The sequence below is a fragment of the Dendrobates tinctorius genome, unplaced genomic scaffold (assembly GCF_039654945.1).
Source record: "Dendrobates tinctorius isolate UK_male_01 unplaced genomic scaffold, ASM3965494v1 ptg000086l, whole genome shotgun sequence".
Lineage (NCBI taxonomy): Eukaryota > Metazoa > Chordata > Amphibia > Anura > Dendrobatidae > Dendrobates > Dendrobates tinctorius.
The window spans coordinates 30,453,255-30,469,986 of NW_027361754.1; the positions used below are offsets into that span (position 1 = coordinate 30,453,255).

A 16,732-nucleotide genomic window follows, 5' to 3' on the forward strand; every position below is an offset into this window, starting at 1 on the left:
TTATAGATATCCTGGATTCTTCTATTCCCTTAATAGGGCAGTGAATAACAGTTGATGTTACATTTCCTTTCTGAGAGAAAACAGATGCAAAATAGGAATTTAAAAGTTCAGCCTTCTCAACATCCTGTCTTACCATTTCATCATTTTCATCCTGTAAAAATCCTATAGCATCTTTGACTTTTCTTTTACTTTTGACATATCCCCAAAATCCTTTATTATTGCTTTTGACATCTCTTGCAAGCCTCAATTCATTTTCAGCTTTAGCTAATCTGATTTGTGCCCTGCAGGTTCTGCAGACAGCATTATATTCTTCTTTAGATATGCCTCCCTCTTTCCATTTTATAAACATTTTTTTCTTCCTTTTTAGCATGTGCTTAAGTTCTGTGTTCATCCATCCTGGTTTCCTTAAATGCTTCCTATTCTTCCCTCTTTTTGGAATTGTTAACAACTGTGCTTTGAGAATTTCATTTTTCAAGATTTCCCATCCTTCCTGGACATTTTTGTCTTTAAGGATATCCAGCCATTGGATCCCTCCAATTCTCTTTCTGAATCCCTTAAAATCTGCCTTTCTGAAATCTAATCTTGACGTCTGAGTCTTCACAGGTCTTCCGCCTCTAGTTATCCAAAATTCTAAAATAGCATGGTCGCTACCTCCTAGGGTCCCAGCCACTTTTACCTCCTCAACCATTTCCTCCCTGTTTATAAGGATTAGATCCAAGGTAGCAGTTCCCCTTGTTTTCTCCCTTACCTTTTGGAAGATAAAGTTGTCAGCAAGAGAGGATAAGAATTTCCTTGACCTGTTAGTTTTGCCTGAAAGAGATTCCCAACAAATGTCTGGATAGTTGAAATCTCCCATGACAACTGTCATATTTTTTGGAGAACTTGGCCATTTGATGCATAAAGAGTTCATCCATATCTTCAGCTTGCACAGGCGGCCTGTAGTAAATGCCTACAATGGTGTCCTTTCCATTGTTCTGTCCTTGTATTCTTACCCAAACAGTTTCCACACAACTCCCAGTCTCTGAAGCTTCAATCTCTGTGCAGATATACACGTTTCTAACATACAATGCGACACCTCCTCCTCGTTTATCAAGTCTGTTTCTTGTAAATAAGTTGTATCCTACTAGTCTTGTATTCCAATCATGTGTATTGTCCCACCAAGTTTCAGTGATTCCAATGACATCATATTTCTTTTCCTGTGTTAGTAGTTCCAATTCTCCTTGTTTGTTGCCCATGCTTTGTGCATTAGTATAGAAACATTTTAGTTTTTGATTGGTTTCTCTTTCTCCAATATGTGTATTAATTAGATTCTTTTGTCTTTGTTCTTCCTTTCCACTTCTAAAAGCAGAGTTCTCAATAGCATTTGTCAGGTGTATGGCTTTTTCTGATCTTTTGCTTCCCTTCCCATGTTGTTCTAGTTTAAAGCTCTCCTTACAAGTGTAGCAAGGCGACTTCCAAATACATGTTTTCCAGTCTTCGTAAGGTGCACCCCATCTCTAGCAAGTAGTCCATCGTATAAGTAATTCACTCCGTGATCCAGAAATCCAAATCGTTGCTGACGGCACCATCGACCTAGCCAGTTGTTCACCTGCAGAATCTTATTCCACCTCCTTGTTCCATGGCCATCCACTGGGAGGATGGAAGAGAAGACCACCTGCGCTCCCAGTTCTTTCACTTTCTTGCCTAAGTCTTCAAAGTCTCTGCAGATGGTTTCCAGGTCGTTTCTTGCGGTGTCATTTGTCCCCACATGTAGTAGCAGGAATGGGTAGTCATCTGTAGGTCTGAAGAGTCCTGATATCCTGTCAGACACATCTTTAATTTTTGCACCTGGAAGACAGCACATTTCTCTTGAGGTTATATCCGGTCTGCAGATAGCGGCCTCTGCTCCTCTCAACAGGGAATCCCCCATGACCACCACTCTCCGTTTCTTCTTCATAACATTTTTCTTTCTCCATCCAGTACGACTCTGAAGGCGTACAAGGTTGCTGTTTGTTGGCAAAGTCTTATCCTGATGTATTTCTTCATCGTTCTCCTGCGTGAGAGCCTGGCACTGGTTCCTGAGCAGTATGGGTGCTGACTGCCTCCTGATCCTCCTGCTTCTCTGGGTCACATGCTTCCATTCCTCTGTTTCTTCAGGTGCACTTCGAATTTCTTCTCTTTCTGTAACATGAAGAGATAATTCTGCTCTGTCTAAGAACTCTTCATCTATGATCTTCAACGTAGCTAACCTCTCTTCGAGATTTTGCAACTTTTCCTCCAACAGGGACACAAGCTTGCATTTGTGGCATGTGAAGTTTGGCTTTTCCACAGGTAAATCTGTGAACATGTAGCAAGAATGCAGCTCACCAAATGGCTCCTGGCCTCTTCCATCTTGAGATTTCTTAAAAACGATGTAAGACGAGCCAAAATTCGTGCGCCGATAGGCGCGCGGTTTTTCCGATTTCCTCTTTTCAGCTGCAACGGCCAAAACCCATTGATCGTTGAGCTCGCGGAGACTCTTCACTTATCCCAGAAGGCACTGGGAATATGCAAATGATCTCCTCAAGACTCTTCCCCTGGTTTTCCGATTTCCTCTTTTCAGCTGCAACGGCCAAAACCCAGTGATCGTTGAGCTCGCGGAGACTCTTCACTTATCCCAGAAGGCACTGGGAATATGCAAATGATCTCCTCAAGACTCTTCCCCTGGTTGAGCTTGAGGAGATCATTTGCAGCTTGAGCTGCTCCTTGTAGGAAGGTTCTTTGTCTGGTTTAGGAGCCAGTGGAAGGGAGAGCGCTGAGGGCATGGCAGCGATCCAGATTCTTTGGAAGAAAGGAGAGGATTCTGGACATATGAATGGGTTGATCAGGACTACTGACCAATATAAAAGAAGGGAATGCTGTGAACTCTGATTTTGATGGTAAGGGTGATTTCCTGCAAGGACCACAGGACATGAGGTGCAAGGTTTTTAAAGGTCCATGCATCTCCCTTCCATTCCCACTCCAAGTCTTCAAAAACTATCATCTACAGAAAGGCGTGCATCAGCCACTGAAAGGAAGCAAAAACCCTGGGGAGGAGAAGGGACATACCTCTAAAGGAAGAAGGATCTTTGGATTAGGGAGTCTGGGAGTGGTTGCATTTGGCAAGAGTATCCCTTTACCTAAAACAGTAATGATAATTAGGTAAACTGAATTGCCTGGAACTAGACAATCATGATGGGCAGAACTCATAGCGATGAGTCCTGATCTCTTGGACAGATAATTTCTCTTGTGGTAGGAACGCTCTTGCTGTAATTTTACAGAAAACTATGCCATGGATGGCAATTCTCTGAAAAGGTGAGATGAAGGGCTTGTGGTTCTCCAACCGCCTGAATGTGGGACAAAGTGTTTAGAGAGTAACTCAAAGATGGTTCTGGCTGCCCATCCTGGAGGGCGCCTTTTATCAGGCCATAGCTCTTATGGTCACCCTTCTGGGACATCACAAGAAGTGCCATGACCAGGAAGAGGACTTTAGCGATCCCATTGGACATAACAACCAGACAACCATCAGTCCTGTTCCCCAGCCTAAAGAAAGGAAAGGGAGGAAAACTTCTAATCATCATGGAGGTCCTATGGACTGTAGAGAAGAGGTATATGGGGGTTGCCGCTGCACTTGTGGCAGTAGCTCGTATCGACGTTATCTGTGCTATAAAAGATTAATATCGTTATAAAAGTGTCACAGGCAGATAATTTGTTACTGGTCTTGTCTTCTTCCCTATAGGGTATCGGCTGCTATATGTTTCGCATAGACGACTCGGAGGTGGTGGACGCCACGATGCATGGCAATGCCGCTCGATTCATCAACCACTCGTGCGAGCCCAACTGCTACTCCCGAGTTATCCCAATTGACGGACAGAAACACATCGTCATATTTGCGATGCGTAAAATCTACCGCGGGGAGGAGCTCACCTACGACTACAAGTTCCCCATCGAGGATGCCAGCAACAAGTTAGCGTGCAACTGCGGGACCAAAAAATGCCGCAAGTTTCTCAACTGATTTTTATAGGGAAAAAACTTCCAAATTTTAAAGAGAACAAGGGGGAGTCACTCCGAGATGCAGGGAGCATGTGGCCACTGGTTTCTCCACATTGAAAGTTTTCTGTTCGCTGCTCTGTGGCCGAGAATGCGTTGCACGACCGAATAACATCTGTATATCCGTAGGACACATGCTGTAACGTATAAGAAGGACCATATTTAATGGTGACGACTTGCAGCATAGAACGAGCATGGTGTATATGTATACTGCTTTGCTGTCGCTCGGCAGTAATTTTAGTTGTTTTTATATTTTTAATTTATTTTTATGTATGTATCCAACTTTGCATGGCACTGTTGGGAATCCAAGTCGTGAGTTTCTTTTTTTTAAACCCGAAAGGGCAGGTGGATTCTTCTTATCTGATAAGGTACAGAAGACCAACTCTTACGAGGTCTGCTGTAGGAAGATGAACGTGGGCACCTTGTCAGAAAGACGAGAAGCGTTTTGTAGTCCTAAAGGATGTTTGACACTCGTGTATTTTTTTTTTTCCCCGGCTCTCTTTGGAGAGCCAGATTCCTGCATACCTCTCATCGTTCACTGAGGTACGTTCCTTCTGATCGTAACCGGAAGGATACGTTAACAGCACTGACTACAGGAGGCAAAATTAGAAGGGAGCAGAAACCCTCAAGGCCTCCAAAGAGGTTCAGGTAGGCTGTCGAGGGAAAGGGGGTGTAAAGAAATTGACACTCAGGAGCCGCAATATCTTCGGGGCATTAGATAGCACTGACTTCTGGAAAAATCAAGAAAGAACGGATAATGTTATACCCTAGAAATGGAAGTGACCGAAAGGATTTTTTTTTTTTTTTTTAAAGCATAGACCAATCATCGTATTTTGGAGGGGATGATGACATGGGGCAGCAGTGACTTTCCGCTGCATCTCTTAAAAAAAAAAAAAATACAAAAAACAATACTTTTGGAACGGATTCTCGCGGAAGATCACGAATGTAATAATTAAAAGAACGGTTTGGAATTGCCCCAAATTGCAGGAAATTCTATTTATTTTCTATTTAAAAGATTTGTGAAATCATGCAATACGGCAACGTGTACTTTTTCTACAGGAGCGAGGAACTGTTTATGTTTACTATCGGGTAGTTGGGGGGATTTCTTGACACTACCCAGGACTTCAGTGCCCCTTCCCCCCCCCCCCGAAAATCACATTACAAAGCACCCCCTTTTAAGAAAAAAGTTTAAACCACAGCTGGAATTGAGAACAAGGCAAAAACGCTCTCACCACTTTCCAAAACCCGACCCACCCCGATGTGTTATCGTTCACCTCCCACCTTCCGTTTACATGCTCTTTTATTTTTTGTAGTATTTAAAACAAAAAAGGAAAAAAAAAAAAAAAAGTTTTTTTTTACAAAATGTAAATACTCTATATTTTTCTATTGGAAGCACTTAATTATCGCTAAGAAAGCACTTAAAGCGGGGGGGGGGGGATAGGAAGTCTTTTCCGAATTTGGTGTCTTCAAATTTATTTTTGAAAATGTATGTTCTTTTTGGGGGAGGGGATCTATGAAGTGAACTATTTTCTCATCGGCTGCTGAAGAGGTAACACTTGTGATGGAGACATTATTCGTCGTTATCGGCCTTGTTACAACTGCGATCGTTCCCCTCCTCTTGTATAACGGGGATGGTCGTTTTATCATTACCGTAAGACTGCAGAATCTATAAGGATCTTTATGTTTAGGAATTGTTGTTATTTTTTGTACATGCATATTAACCTGACTGTCAAAGGCTTCAGCATTTTTCTGGCTGAGGTGTAATTCCATAATATCTGAAGACTGGGTCGAGGGTTTACGTCCATACCGATCTCTCAGGTAGAAGTTCCTAGGTTACATGTAGAGCTGACTACTGGGTTGCTTATTGTATGAACGCTTTGACTGGTTTACATATCGCGAGGTGTGTGCTGGAGCTCAGAGGGCAAGGTCTCTGCTTACGACGTACTCCCTTGGGCATGTTAAAGGTTTGTCCCATAAAGATTTGGATTGGTGGTGATATCGGCAAGCAAAGAACGGTGGGATCAGTAGTGAGCATGTGCGACCACCACTCCCTCGCACATGCTCAGTTCTGTTTAATAACCTTGATTGCTGATAACACCACCAATTCCGATAATCGAGATACTTTGAGTGTGGACCGAGCAGTAAGAGAGCTGTACGATCACCACTCCCTTTCACACAGGGATCTTTAAGCCTTTCCCCAATCTGTGGAATGGTGATAGTAGTCTCGTCAATCATAAAGTCATGGAGCTAAAGTGAGCATGTGCAACCACCACTCCCTGAGACTTAATCATGGGATCCAATTGGTCAGACTCCCAGCAACCAATGGGACAACCTCTTTAAGCTGTGGCCAATGTTGGCTGATAAGGTCTACAAGAATGTTTGTTTATTAATTATTTTTCTTGATCATTTCAAGCTTTTGTCCTGCGTAAACATGGCGTCATAGGTTATGTATGCTGGCGATAATCAGTGTAGCCCTTATAATGGAGGCGAGTACTTTACTTTTTCACATTTTTCTTCAACAACCTGTCGAAGAATCTTTCTATTAAACTTTTTGAAAAAATTTTTTGTAGAGGCGCATTCTAGATTTTAATAGATTTGTGGAACATTTTTTATAGGACTTGAACTTTTAGTTTTTAATTATTTTTTTTTAATGATAACGAACATTTTTGAAAAGTCCCACCCCAACACTTGGCCTTCAGGCGGTAGTACTGGCTGACGATTGGTAGGTCCGATCTCCTGCTGTCTTGGTCCGCTTGTCTGTGCACAGGGTTTTTCATCTTTAAGTCAATCTTCTCCTTTTATCATTGTCATTTTTAGGCACAAAGTTCTGCTCTGATTAATTTCTCACTATGTGGTTGTAGAAGCCAGGTCTCCAACTTTGTAGATTTTGCCACTCGGCTCCAATTGAAAAAAATAGGGGCTGAGCTTCAGTACCCAAAACAGTCACTACACAGTGTACAGAGCTGTGGTATTCCGGCGCGCTACACACGCGATTTTGGGAGACCTTCACCAATCTGCTATGTCGGGTAGGTTATCAATATAGTACTGAAAAACCCTGTTAAAGATTACCGGTAACTAAGTGAAAAACAGCCAGGTTTACGTCTTAATTTATTCTTGCTGCTCCCCTCAGCACTCCGCTTTATGGATTCAGATATATGGGCATTTTTATTTTGTACTTATTTTTATGTTTTGTTTTTTTTTCCCCTAGGTTGTTGCTCACAGAATCCTCTGGGATGTGTCTTTAGATTGCTAGATTGCTCTGCATAATTACCCAATGAGCTACGCCCCCTCAAATGTGTATGTATGTACATACACACACTGTATACATACACATTTGAGGGGGTGTAGCTCACAAGGCTGTGGAGTCGGTAAGCCAAACCTCCGACCCCTCAATTTCCCTGACTCTGACCCCTCAGCACTGGTCACTACTGATCATTTTCATAAAGTGCAGCACAGATTCATCTCAACTATAGGGCCAGATCAGGAAAAGAACAGATATTTATAGGACATTTCATAACTTTCTCAAATTATTATGAAAAAATGTACAGAACATCCTGCATTTTACTACTGTACCCAATGTATTATATATTTAGGAGTTCATTGGGTAAATATGGTTTATTATGGTGAGCAGTCTAAAGAAACACCCTAGAGGATCCAATAGCCCCATGGAAAAAAAGACTATAAAAATATATAGAATGTGTATATATACACACACCCATTATAAGCAGAAGAATTCATTACATTACTTTACGTGTAAAAAAAAAATGACCTAAAAATTTTCTCAAAAAAAAAATTGAAAATTTTTGTTACTCAGATTTAAAATTTCACAGTTTATTCAAAAACCTTAAAAAGGACAGTAAAGTAACACTTTCCCCCCTGCCTAAATGAAACACCTCAGACAGCCATATCAGTGAAAAAAATAAAGTTTTGGCTGCTGCAATGTAGACATGCAAAAACCCAGAAAAATAAAAATTAATATACAAGAAAGGCAAAGGCCACAGAGAAAACCCAACTATTGACAAAGAAATAAGTCTTGTCATTTTTGGCCACTGGCTATACAGGGGAACCCTCGTCACAGCCTGGTTACCAGAATCAGCACTTTTCCCCCTTTGTTCTGCTGATCGGCGAGTGCCCTGGTGCTCAAATCCACAGTTTTCAGAAGGTGAAGAGATATTGCAGTGATACGCCCTCACTTTCTGTAATTTGCGCACCCTTTACAGGGCGGCTCTTGTATTGCTCTGCATTGATGTTCTAACATTTCATCCTGGAGTAAGCAGCAGCACGAGATGGGAGCTGGTTGTCAGACTCAGCTGGACTCCCCATGGAGAAGGCAGAGATGGTTTATTACTGTTGTTGCCTTCCTGTATGCACAGCTCTTCATCCTGTTTTGGTACTTGGAAGACCTTAATGCGAAAAAAAAAAACCCAAACACATCACGATGTGGTGCATGTGGTTTCTGAATTTTGCACAAAATCAAAAAGCCTCTATTTTTGTCTTTGAATCCTTTTTTCAACAATTTTTTTTAAAGTACATAAAATTTGTGTAGGCAGAACTGGAGTGTGTTTGCAAAAAAATTTTTTTTTTACAAAGTTGAACTTGAAGAATCAGCAGCAAACATCTGGAAAAGAAAAACCTCACTCGCGATCACGAGCATTAACAAAAGAAAAAAAAATCGAGCCCATTCCCTCATTACTGTCTCCCGTACTAGAGGCGGCATGGTGGCAGGACATGCAGGTGATTTTTTTTTTTTTTTTTTAATAATGAGTATTGTGCGCTCTCCTGCTTTATTCTTTTCATAATTAAAGGAATCCTTTATTTACATGGTCAATCTGTCTCTGCTCATTTCCACATCGGCCGATGAGCAGGGCAGGTGATCATCTATGGCTACTTGCTGGGTCGTGAGTGTGCCTGTCCCAAATACCGTATAAGACGAGATTTTCAGCACTTTTTTTTGGGCTGAAAGTCCCCCTCTCGGCTTATACACGAGTCATATACCTGGGGGTCGGCGGGGGAGGTGGAGCGGGGGTGTCAGATCATACTTACCCCCTTCTGGCGCGGTCTCTGCAGCCCCCCCCCCCCCCGCTTCTCCATGGTCTCCCTTCAGCGGTCACCTGGTACCACTCATTAAACTCATGAATATGTGCATATTCATGAGTTTAATGAGCGGTACCAGGTGACCACGGAAGGAAGGGAGACCGTGGGAGAAGCGGGGGGAGGCTGCAGAGACGGCGCCAGGAGGGGGTAAGTATATTTGATATTCACCTGTCCCCTTTTCCATCGCTGCTTGCTGCTGCCTGCTGCATCCTCTGTCATTGACGTTTAGCCAGCAGAGGGCGCGGTGACATGGTTAGTGTGCACCGCGCTCTCTGCTGTCTGAACGTCACTGACACAGGATGCGGCAGACAGCGATGGACCGGAGACAGGTGAATATCTCAGGTGCTGGGTCCTGAGCCAGCGGCAACACCGTCACCTGTCCCCCATAGTGCGCTGGTGTCTCCGCCTGCTCAGGACCCAGCACCTGGCCCTCAGGAACAAGAGGTGAGTATGCCTTTTTTTTTTTTTTTTTTGCAGCATATGGGGCATAATCTGGCGCATCTTATGGGGGCAGCATATGGGGGGCATAATCTATGGAGCATCTTATGGGGCAGCGTATGGGGGCATAATCTATGGAGCATCTTATGGGGGCAGCATATGGGGGCATAATCTGGAGCATCTTATGGGGGCAGCATATGGGGGTGTAATCTATGGAGCATCTTATGGGTCCGCATAAGGGGGCATAATCTATGGAGCATCTTATAGGAGCAGTATATGGGGGCATAATTTATGGAGCATCTTATGGGGGCATAATCTATGGAGCATCTTATGGGGGCAGCATATGGGGGCATAATCTGGAGCATTTTATGGGGTAGCATATTGGGGCATAATCTATGGAGCATCTTATGGGGCAGCATATGGGGGCATAATCTATGGAGCATCTTATGAGGCAGCATATGGGGGCATAATCTATGGAGCATCTTATGGGGTAGCATATGGGGGCATATTCTATGGAGCATCTTATGGGGACAGCATATAGGGGACATAATCTATGGGGAAGCATATGGGGGCACAATCTATGGAGCATTTTATGGGGGCAGCATATGGTGGGCATAATCTATGGAGCAGCATATGGGGGCATAATCTATGGAGCATTTTATGGGGGCATAATGATGGTGCATCTTATGGGGGCAGCATATGGGACATATTGTATGGAGCATCTTATGGGGGCATAGTCTGGAGCATTTTATGGGGGCATAGTCTATGGAGCATCTTATGGGGCATAATTGGAGCATTTTATGGGGGCATAATCTATGGAGCAGCACATGGGGCATATTTTATGGCGCATCTTATGGGGTCATTATTAACCTTTTGTGCAGCATTATATGGGGTGTATTTTGTATGGAGCATCTTATGGGGCCATCATGAACTTTTTGGAGCATTATATGGGGCTCCTGATTCAATATGGATATTCAAAAACATTTAACCTACTGATGTCTCAATTTTACTTTTATTGGTATCTATTTTTATTTTTGAAATCTACCATTAGCTGCTGCATTTTCCATCCTAGGCTTATACTCAAGTCAATAAGTTTTCCCAGTTTTTTGTGGCAAAATTAGGGGGGTTGGCTTATACACGAGTATATACAATATTAGACCCAGAAGATACCTGTAGACATGCCTACCGGCCATACTCCAGTTTCAGCACACAAGTGCATCGGATTACCCCCTTTAAGTCACAGATTCTGATAACCTACATTAAGGGGGCGCTTACTGTACGATTTAGACAATGTACCCCATGATACAACGGCATGTGTTTCACGATATATTTGTCTTAAAATGACATGATAAAAGGAGAACGTACACTTTAAAGGGGTACACTTTTGGCATTGCCATAGATTTCCAGTAGACGCGAGCGCCAAGCATCTTTTTTGAAGACAGTGCCCAGTTTACATGCCGCGTTCAAATGAGTTTTTCTCCATTGTTTTTGGCGCTTGGTTGCAAATTTTCACGCTCCAGTCCCTGCTTTCTGCTACCTCCTGCTCCGAGTATACAGCACGGCATCTTTTCAGAGCAGGAAGCCAAGAGTCATTTCTGACATGCCTCCAGGTCTCCTGACACTAATGGCCATTTTTAATATTTAGGAGGGCAGTAGTAGGAGAGAACACCCCATGTTTAAGGCCGACAAGGGTATAAAATAGGAACTTAAGCACAGTCTCTTAGTGTTACGTGGCTCTAAACCACAAAGTAAGGAAGCGTGCCTGCATCTTCTTACTCCAAATCTGAAACTTCCAGCATCTAGATCTGTCGTCGTCAGGTGGGCATCTGCCACCATCGTGCATCATCCCGTAACATCGTCCGCAGTGTTTGCATCCACCAGTACAGAACCGGTTTCCGTTTATTAACCACAATGGATTTCTCAATCTTCCGGGTTTCAATCCTGTAGCGAGTAAGTGACGTGTTAATAAGTCGGGCTGCAGCATAGTTCCCGGAGACTTTATATATATATAAATCATGACTTGTACGATAAGGTTTTTATTTTTCTGCTAGATATTAGGTCGTTAGAGCTCGTGGGGCATCAGCCCTCTTAACATTTGCGTAAAAAAAAAAAAAAAACAGCAAACAAACTGGTGTTCTTGTGATCTTTGACTTTTAGATATCTGTGGCTTTAAATCTAGCCTGTATCGCAGGTAGTATATCCGCTGACTCGTATAACTGCCATCCGGTGTAACCCTCTCCTACTGTTTCCTGCTGCTCTTCCAGAATCTTTTTTTTTCTTAATTTTTTTTTTTGTTTTTTGTTTTTAGTGAAAAAAGAAAAATTAAAGAAAAAGGAAACTGTTGTAGTTTTATCAGTGTTATTTAAAAAAATATATATAAAAAGATTAAAAAAAAATAAAATTGTCCATTTGGACAGAACTGAAGGAAAATTAAAAATTGTACAACTGTCAGATCTGAATGTAAAGTGTATATAGTTGTAAAAACTAAAGAGGAGTTTTAAACGTTTGCTTTTTTTTCTATGCACTTTTTTTTTATTTAAGTGATTAGGTTACTTAATAAAAATGTCCAGTTTCTTGATGTACAAATGCATTTTGGATTTTTTTTTTTGCATTAGTGTTGGTATGAGGAAGCCTGGAGGAGGTATGCAGGAGCCTAATACAACGGCCACGTCTGTGGTTGCCGACTAGGGCCCTGTGAACCACCTCCTCTCCGCCGGCATCATCCGATTAGTCTGTCTGGCACCACAGCTATGACGTTGCTTCAGACCTACTTTATCAGAAGTGGAGCCGGGGAATGCCGACTTGTAGGATGAAGCTAGTAGGTCTTTAGTCCGGCAGACACTACAGTAGACTATCAATGTGGGTGCTGGACCAGGGTCCTGCAAATATTTTTGCTCAACTTTTAATCTAAACTGAAACTTATGGGACTCACTAGAAAGCAAATTACATTTCTCTATTGCTTCATTGGGGGACACAGGAACCATGGGTGTATGCTGCTGCCACTAGGAGGGTGACACTATGCACAAAAAAAGTTATTTCCTCTGCAGTATACACCTCACTAACTGGCACTAGGTTAATCAGTTTGTTTAGTGTCAGTAGGAGGTGGACACGGGTCTTTCACTAGACCCATATCTACCTTGGTTTTCGGCGTTTTCCAGTAACGTCTCTTCTTTTTCAGATGAATCTTCCCGTTGCCTCTAGAGGGATACAGTGTGAACAGTCACAACTGTACTCCCACGTAGAGATTATGAGTACGGCATGTACTGCCATCCCGTATCCTCGTAGGTATAGTCGGCAGGACCCTAACACAGAAGTGTGTTTAGTAGTGATGGGCGAGTAGCATCATTGCTCGGGTCTCCTCAAACATGCTCGGGTGATCTCCGAGTACTTTGGCGTGCGTGCTCGGAGATTTAGTTTTCGTCGTCTCAGCTGCATGAGTTGCGACTTGTAGACAGGCTGAATACATATGGGAATTCCCTAACAAACAGGCATTCTATACATGTATTCAAGCTGTCTAGCAGTCACAAATCATACAGCTGTGGCGACAGAAACTAAATCTCCGAGCACGCCAAAATACACGGAGACCACCCGAGCATGCTCGGGGAGACCTGAGCAATGAGTATACTCATCACTAGTGTTTAGGTGATCTGGATCTGGTCGTGGCCACCGTCTCCCACCCACTCGCCCACCAGAGCCTGTCGGTGTTAAGAGGCGTGGATGTCCCGCAACGCAGCAATTTCACACATCTGACTTTTTCTATCGCTTCATTGGGAGACACAGGAAACCATGGGTGTATGCTGCTGCCACTAGGAGGCTGACACTATGCAGCATAAAAGTTAGCTCCTCCTCCGCAGCGTACACCCCACCGACCGGCACTAGGATATTCAGTTTAGCGTGTCAGTAGGAGGTGGACACAAGTCTTTTACTAGACCCATATCTACCTCTGTGTTTCTTTTCAGATGAATATTCTTACTCTGGAGGGATACAGTGTGAACAGTCACAACTGTACTCCCACGTAGAGACTATGAGTGGCATGTACTGCCACCCTGTAACCTCATATGTCTGGCCGGCAGGACCCCCGTCTCCTAACACACAAGAGTGTTTGGGTGATCCGAATTTTGATCCTTGCCCCGTCTCCTACCCACTTGCCCACCAGAGCCTGTCGGTTGCAGGAGGCATGGCTGCCCCCCCCCCCCATACCCAGGAGGCTCAGACGTCAAAGGATGTTCCTAACTATAGGGAACGGAGAGGTACTTCCCTTTCCCCTACTTTCCCCTCTGTCGTTTTCTTCATAGGGTCTGAGGGTTGGATTGACCTGTTAGCCCTATACCTCTGGGTGGTATTCTCTTGTTGCAGGAAGCACAAGGGCAGCTTAGACCTTTTTTTGTCTATTGGCACCTGTGTGAGAGTTGCCAGAGGCGGGATTGGTGGGCTCAGAGTTTTTTTTTTCTCAGCATTTTTAGGACCCCCCCCGTCCTCTTCCACTAATTTAGGCCTCGGCTTATGTGCGGCCTAGTTGCAGCGGTTAGCTCCGCCTCCTTCCTGGCTTTTTTCAGGCTGGCTTTTCTCCCGCCCATCGCTGGCATGCCCCTTTTCCTCTTTTGGTGGCACTTAAGCTGTGTGCCCTTTTTGTAGTTTGAAATCCATCCTTTTTCCTTTTCGTGGTCGCCATCTGCAGGCACCTGAACCCGGAAGGTAGTGTTGCTCCAGGTAACAATCAGGGTGCGGAGTATAAGCCAGGCACAGCGAAATAAAGCTCAGAGGGGCAGCACTATTTGCAAGCTCAGTGATTGGGGTGAGAAACCATCATTCCTAATGGGGATGGTGTAATAAGTGCTTTAGAGCCGTGCAGTCACTGGTGTAATAAGTTCTCTAGAGCCGTGCAGTCACTGGTGTAGTAAGTGCTGTAGAGCAGTGCAGTCAGCAGCAATGGGATTTGCAGTACACCCCACCCTGCTGTCATCTGTACCACTGTCCGCTCTGCACCCTCCACAGGGAGATGGGCCATTATAATACCTACCGTGCGCCGTTTACTCTGTAGAATGTTTCACTTGCACGTTTTCCCTCAGAGATTTCCGTACGTCACACTGCTGTTGTGATTTCTGCTATTACATATCTGTGCCTTGATTTCAGCAGAGCTCAAGGCTCGGCCATTACTCTACACATAAAGATGCTAGAGCCCTGGTATGTCATATGCTTCCATATCTCATACTCACAGGCACTCCCCTTGGATCTCTCCCTGCAGCCCCTCTCCTAACGCTAGCATTACACTGCTCTAGGCAGAGAGGGGAGCTCCTTCATAACTGCAGTGTTGGGGACCAACTTCCAGCCAGGTAAAAGTCTGTATTCTGCAGTGGCTCAGTGGACAAAGAAGCTGACCACAAATCGCAGGCCCAAGGGTTTGAACCCAGGTGCACAACAGAGAGTAGAGTTTAGTCTCCCTCTGATTCCAAGCCTATTGTTCTACCTTCAGGAGAAATGACAGGACAGGATATACTTCAGGACAGACTTTGTGGTGCAACTTCCTACACGTGAAACTGTTATTCTGCCTAATGCCATCAGGTATCCAGACCTAGACCGCAACACAGAATTGGCTCTATCCCATACCCTTCTCCAGGGTTCTTCACTCTGATTTAGTCGCAGGATACTGAGAGCCAATTACAGCAGTGCTCTATCCGCTCTCTAGGTTTCAGATGCACCACCTACCAGGTACAGTACAGTAGTTTGAAACTGTCGTCTTTTCAGTGGATCAGACGTGTCTCAGGTTGACTGTTGCAGTGGTACTGGTGTTCTGTACTGTATTCAGGCAAGTCAGAAGCATTCTCCTTCACGTTCCTCACGTTTGATTGCAGCAGTACTCTATCCGCTGTCCAGGATTTAGATGCGTTGTCGAGGGGAGGATCAAGTGACCCTTCACGGTTGACCAAGTAATTTCCAAATTAAACCACAGGGTGTTGCTAACAGCTGAGAATGACCAGACGGAGATGAGTCTCTGTATGGGAGGATCAAGGCAGATCGCTAACCCCGTTTATTATGTTACATCTTTTATAGTATTTTGATGAATTATACAAAGTACACAACTACCAATAGCATCGTCGTAACACATTTACTTTATAAGCTAATAGTATTGCAAGAAAACCGGAAACTACAGTTAGGTCCATATATGTTTGGACAGAGACAACATTTTTCTAATTTTGGTTCTAGACATTACCACAATGAATTTTAAGCAGAACAATTCAGATGCAGTTGAGGTTCAGAATTTCAGCTTTCATTTGAGGGTATCCACATTAAAATTGGATGACGAGTTTAGGAGTTTCAGCTCCTTAAGATGTGCCACCATGTTTTTAAAGGGACCAAAAGTAATTGGCAATTGACTCCAAGGCTATTTCATGGACAGGTGTGGGCAATCCCTTCGTTATGTCATTCTCAATTAAGCAGATAAAATTCCTGGAGTTGATTTGAGGTGTGGTGCTTTCATTTGGAAGGTTTTGCTGTGAAGGAAATGTGGTCAAAGAAGCTCTCCATGAGGTGAAACAAGCCATCCTTAAGCTGCAAAAAACAGAAAAAACCCATCCGAGAAATTGCTCCAACATTAGGAGTGGCAAAATCTACAGTTTGGTACATCCTGAGGAAGAAAGAAAGCACTGGTGAACTCATCAATGCAAAAAGACCTGGGCGCCCACGGAAGACAACAGTGGTGGATGATCGCAGAATAATCTCCATGGTGAAGAGAAACCCCTTCACAACAGCCAACCAAGTGAACAACACTCTCCAGGAGGTAGGCGTATCAATATCCAAATCTACCATAAAGAGAAGACTGCATGAAAGTAAATACAGAGGGTTCACTGCATGGTGCAAGCCACTCATAAGCATCAAGAATCAAAAGGCTAGACTGGACTTTGCTAAAAAAACATCTAAAAAAGCCAGCACAGTTCTGGGAAAGATGAAACCAAGATCAACCTCTAACAAAATGATGGCAAGAGAAAAGTATGGTGAAGGCGTGGTACAGCTCATGATCCAAAGCATACCACATCATCTGTAAAACACGGCGGAGGCAGTGTGATGGCTTGGGCATGCATGGCTGCCAGTGGCACTGGTTCACTAGTGTTTATTGATGATGTGACAGGACAGAAGCAGCCGAATGAATTCTGAG

The 16,732-nt window shown here is 43.7% G+C and overlaps 1 protein-coding gene across 2 annotated transcripts in view; it reads left to right on the forward strand.

Annotated features, from left to right (window-relative positions):
• KMT2A (lysine methyltransferase 2A) overlaps window positions 1-16,732 on the forward strand; it is a 165,863-nt gene that overhangs the window by 125,127 nt on the left and 24,004 nt on the right. The window contains exon 36 of one of the 2 annotated variants that reach the window (XM_073585272.1): window positions 3,737-12,165. The exons of the other annotated variant lie outside the window; for it this stretch is intronic. Within the exon in view, the coding sequence (XP_073441373.1) occupies window positions 3,737-4,012 (276 nt within the window). The 3' untranslated portion in view covers window positions 4,013-12,165. Of the gene's footprint in view, window positions 1-3,736; window positions 12,166-16,732 lie in introns of those variants that run through there. 2 annotated transcript variants of the gene reach the window in all.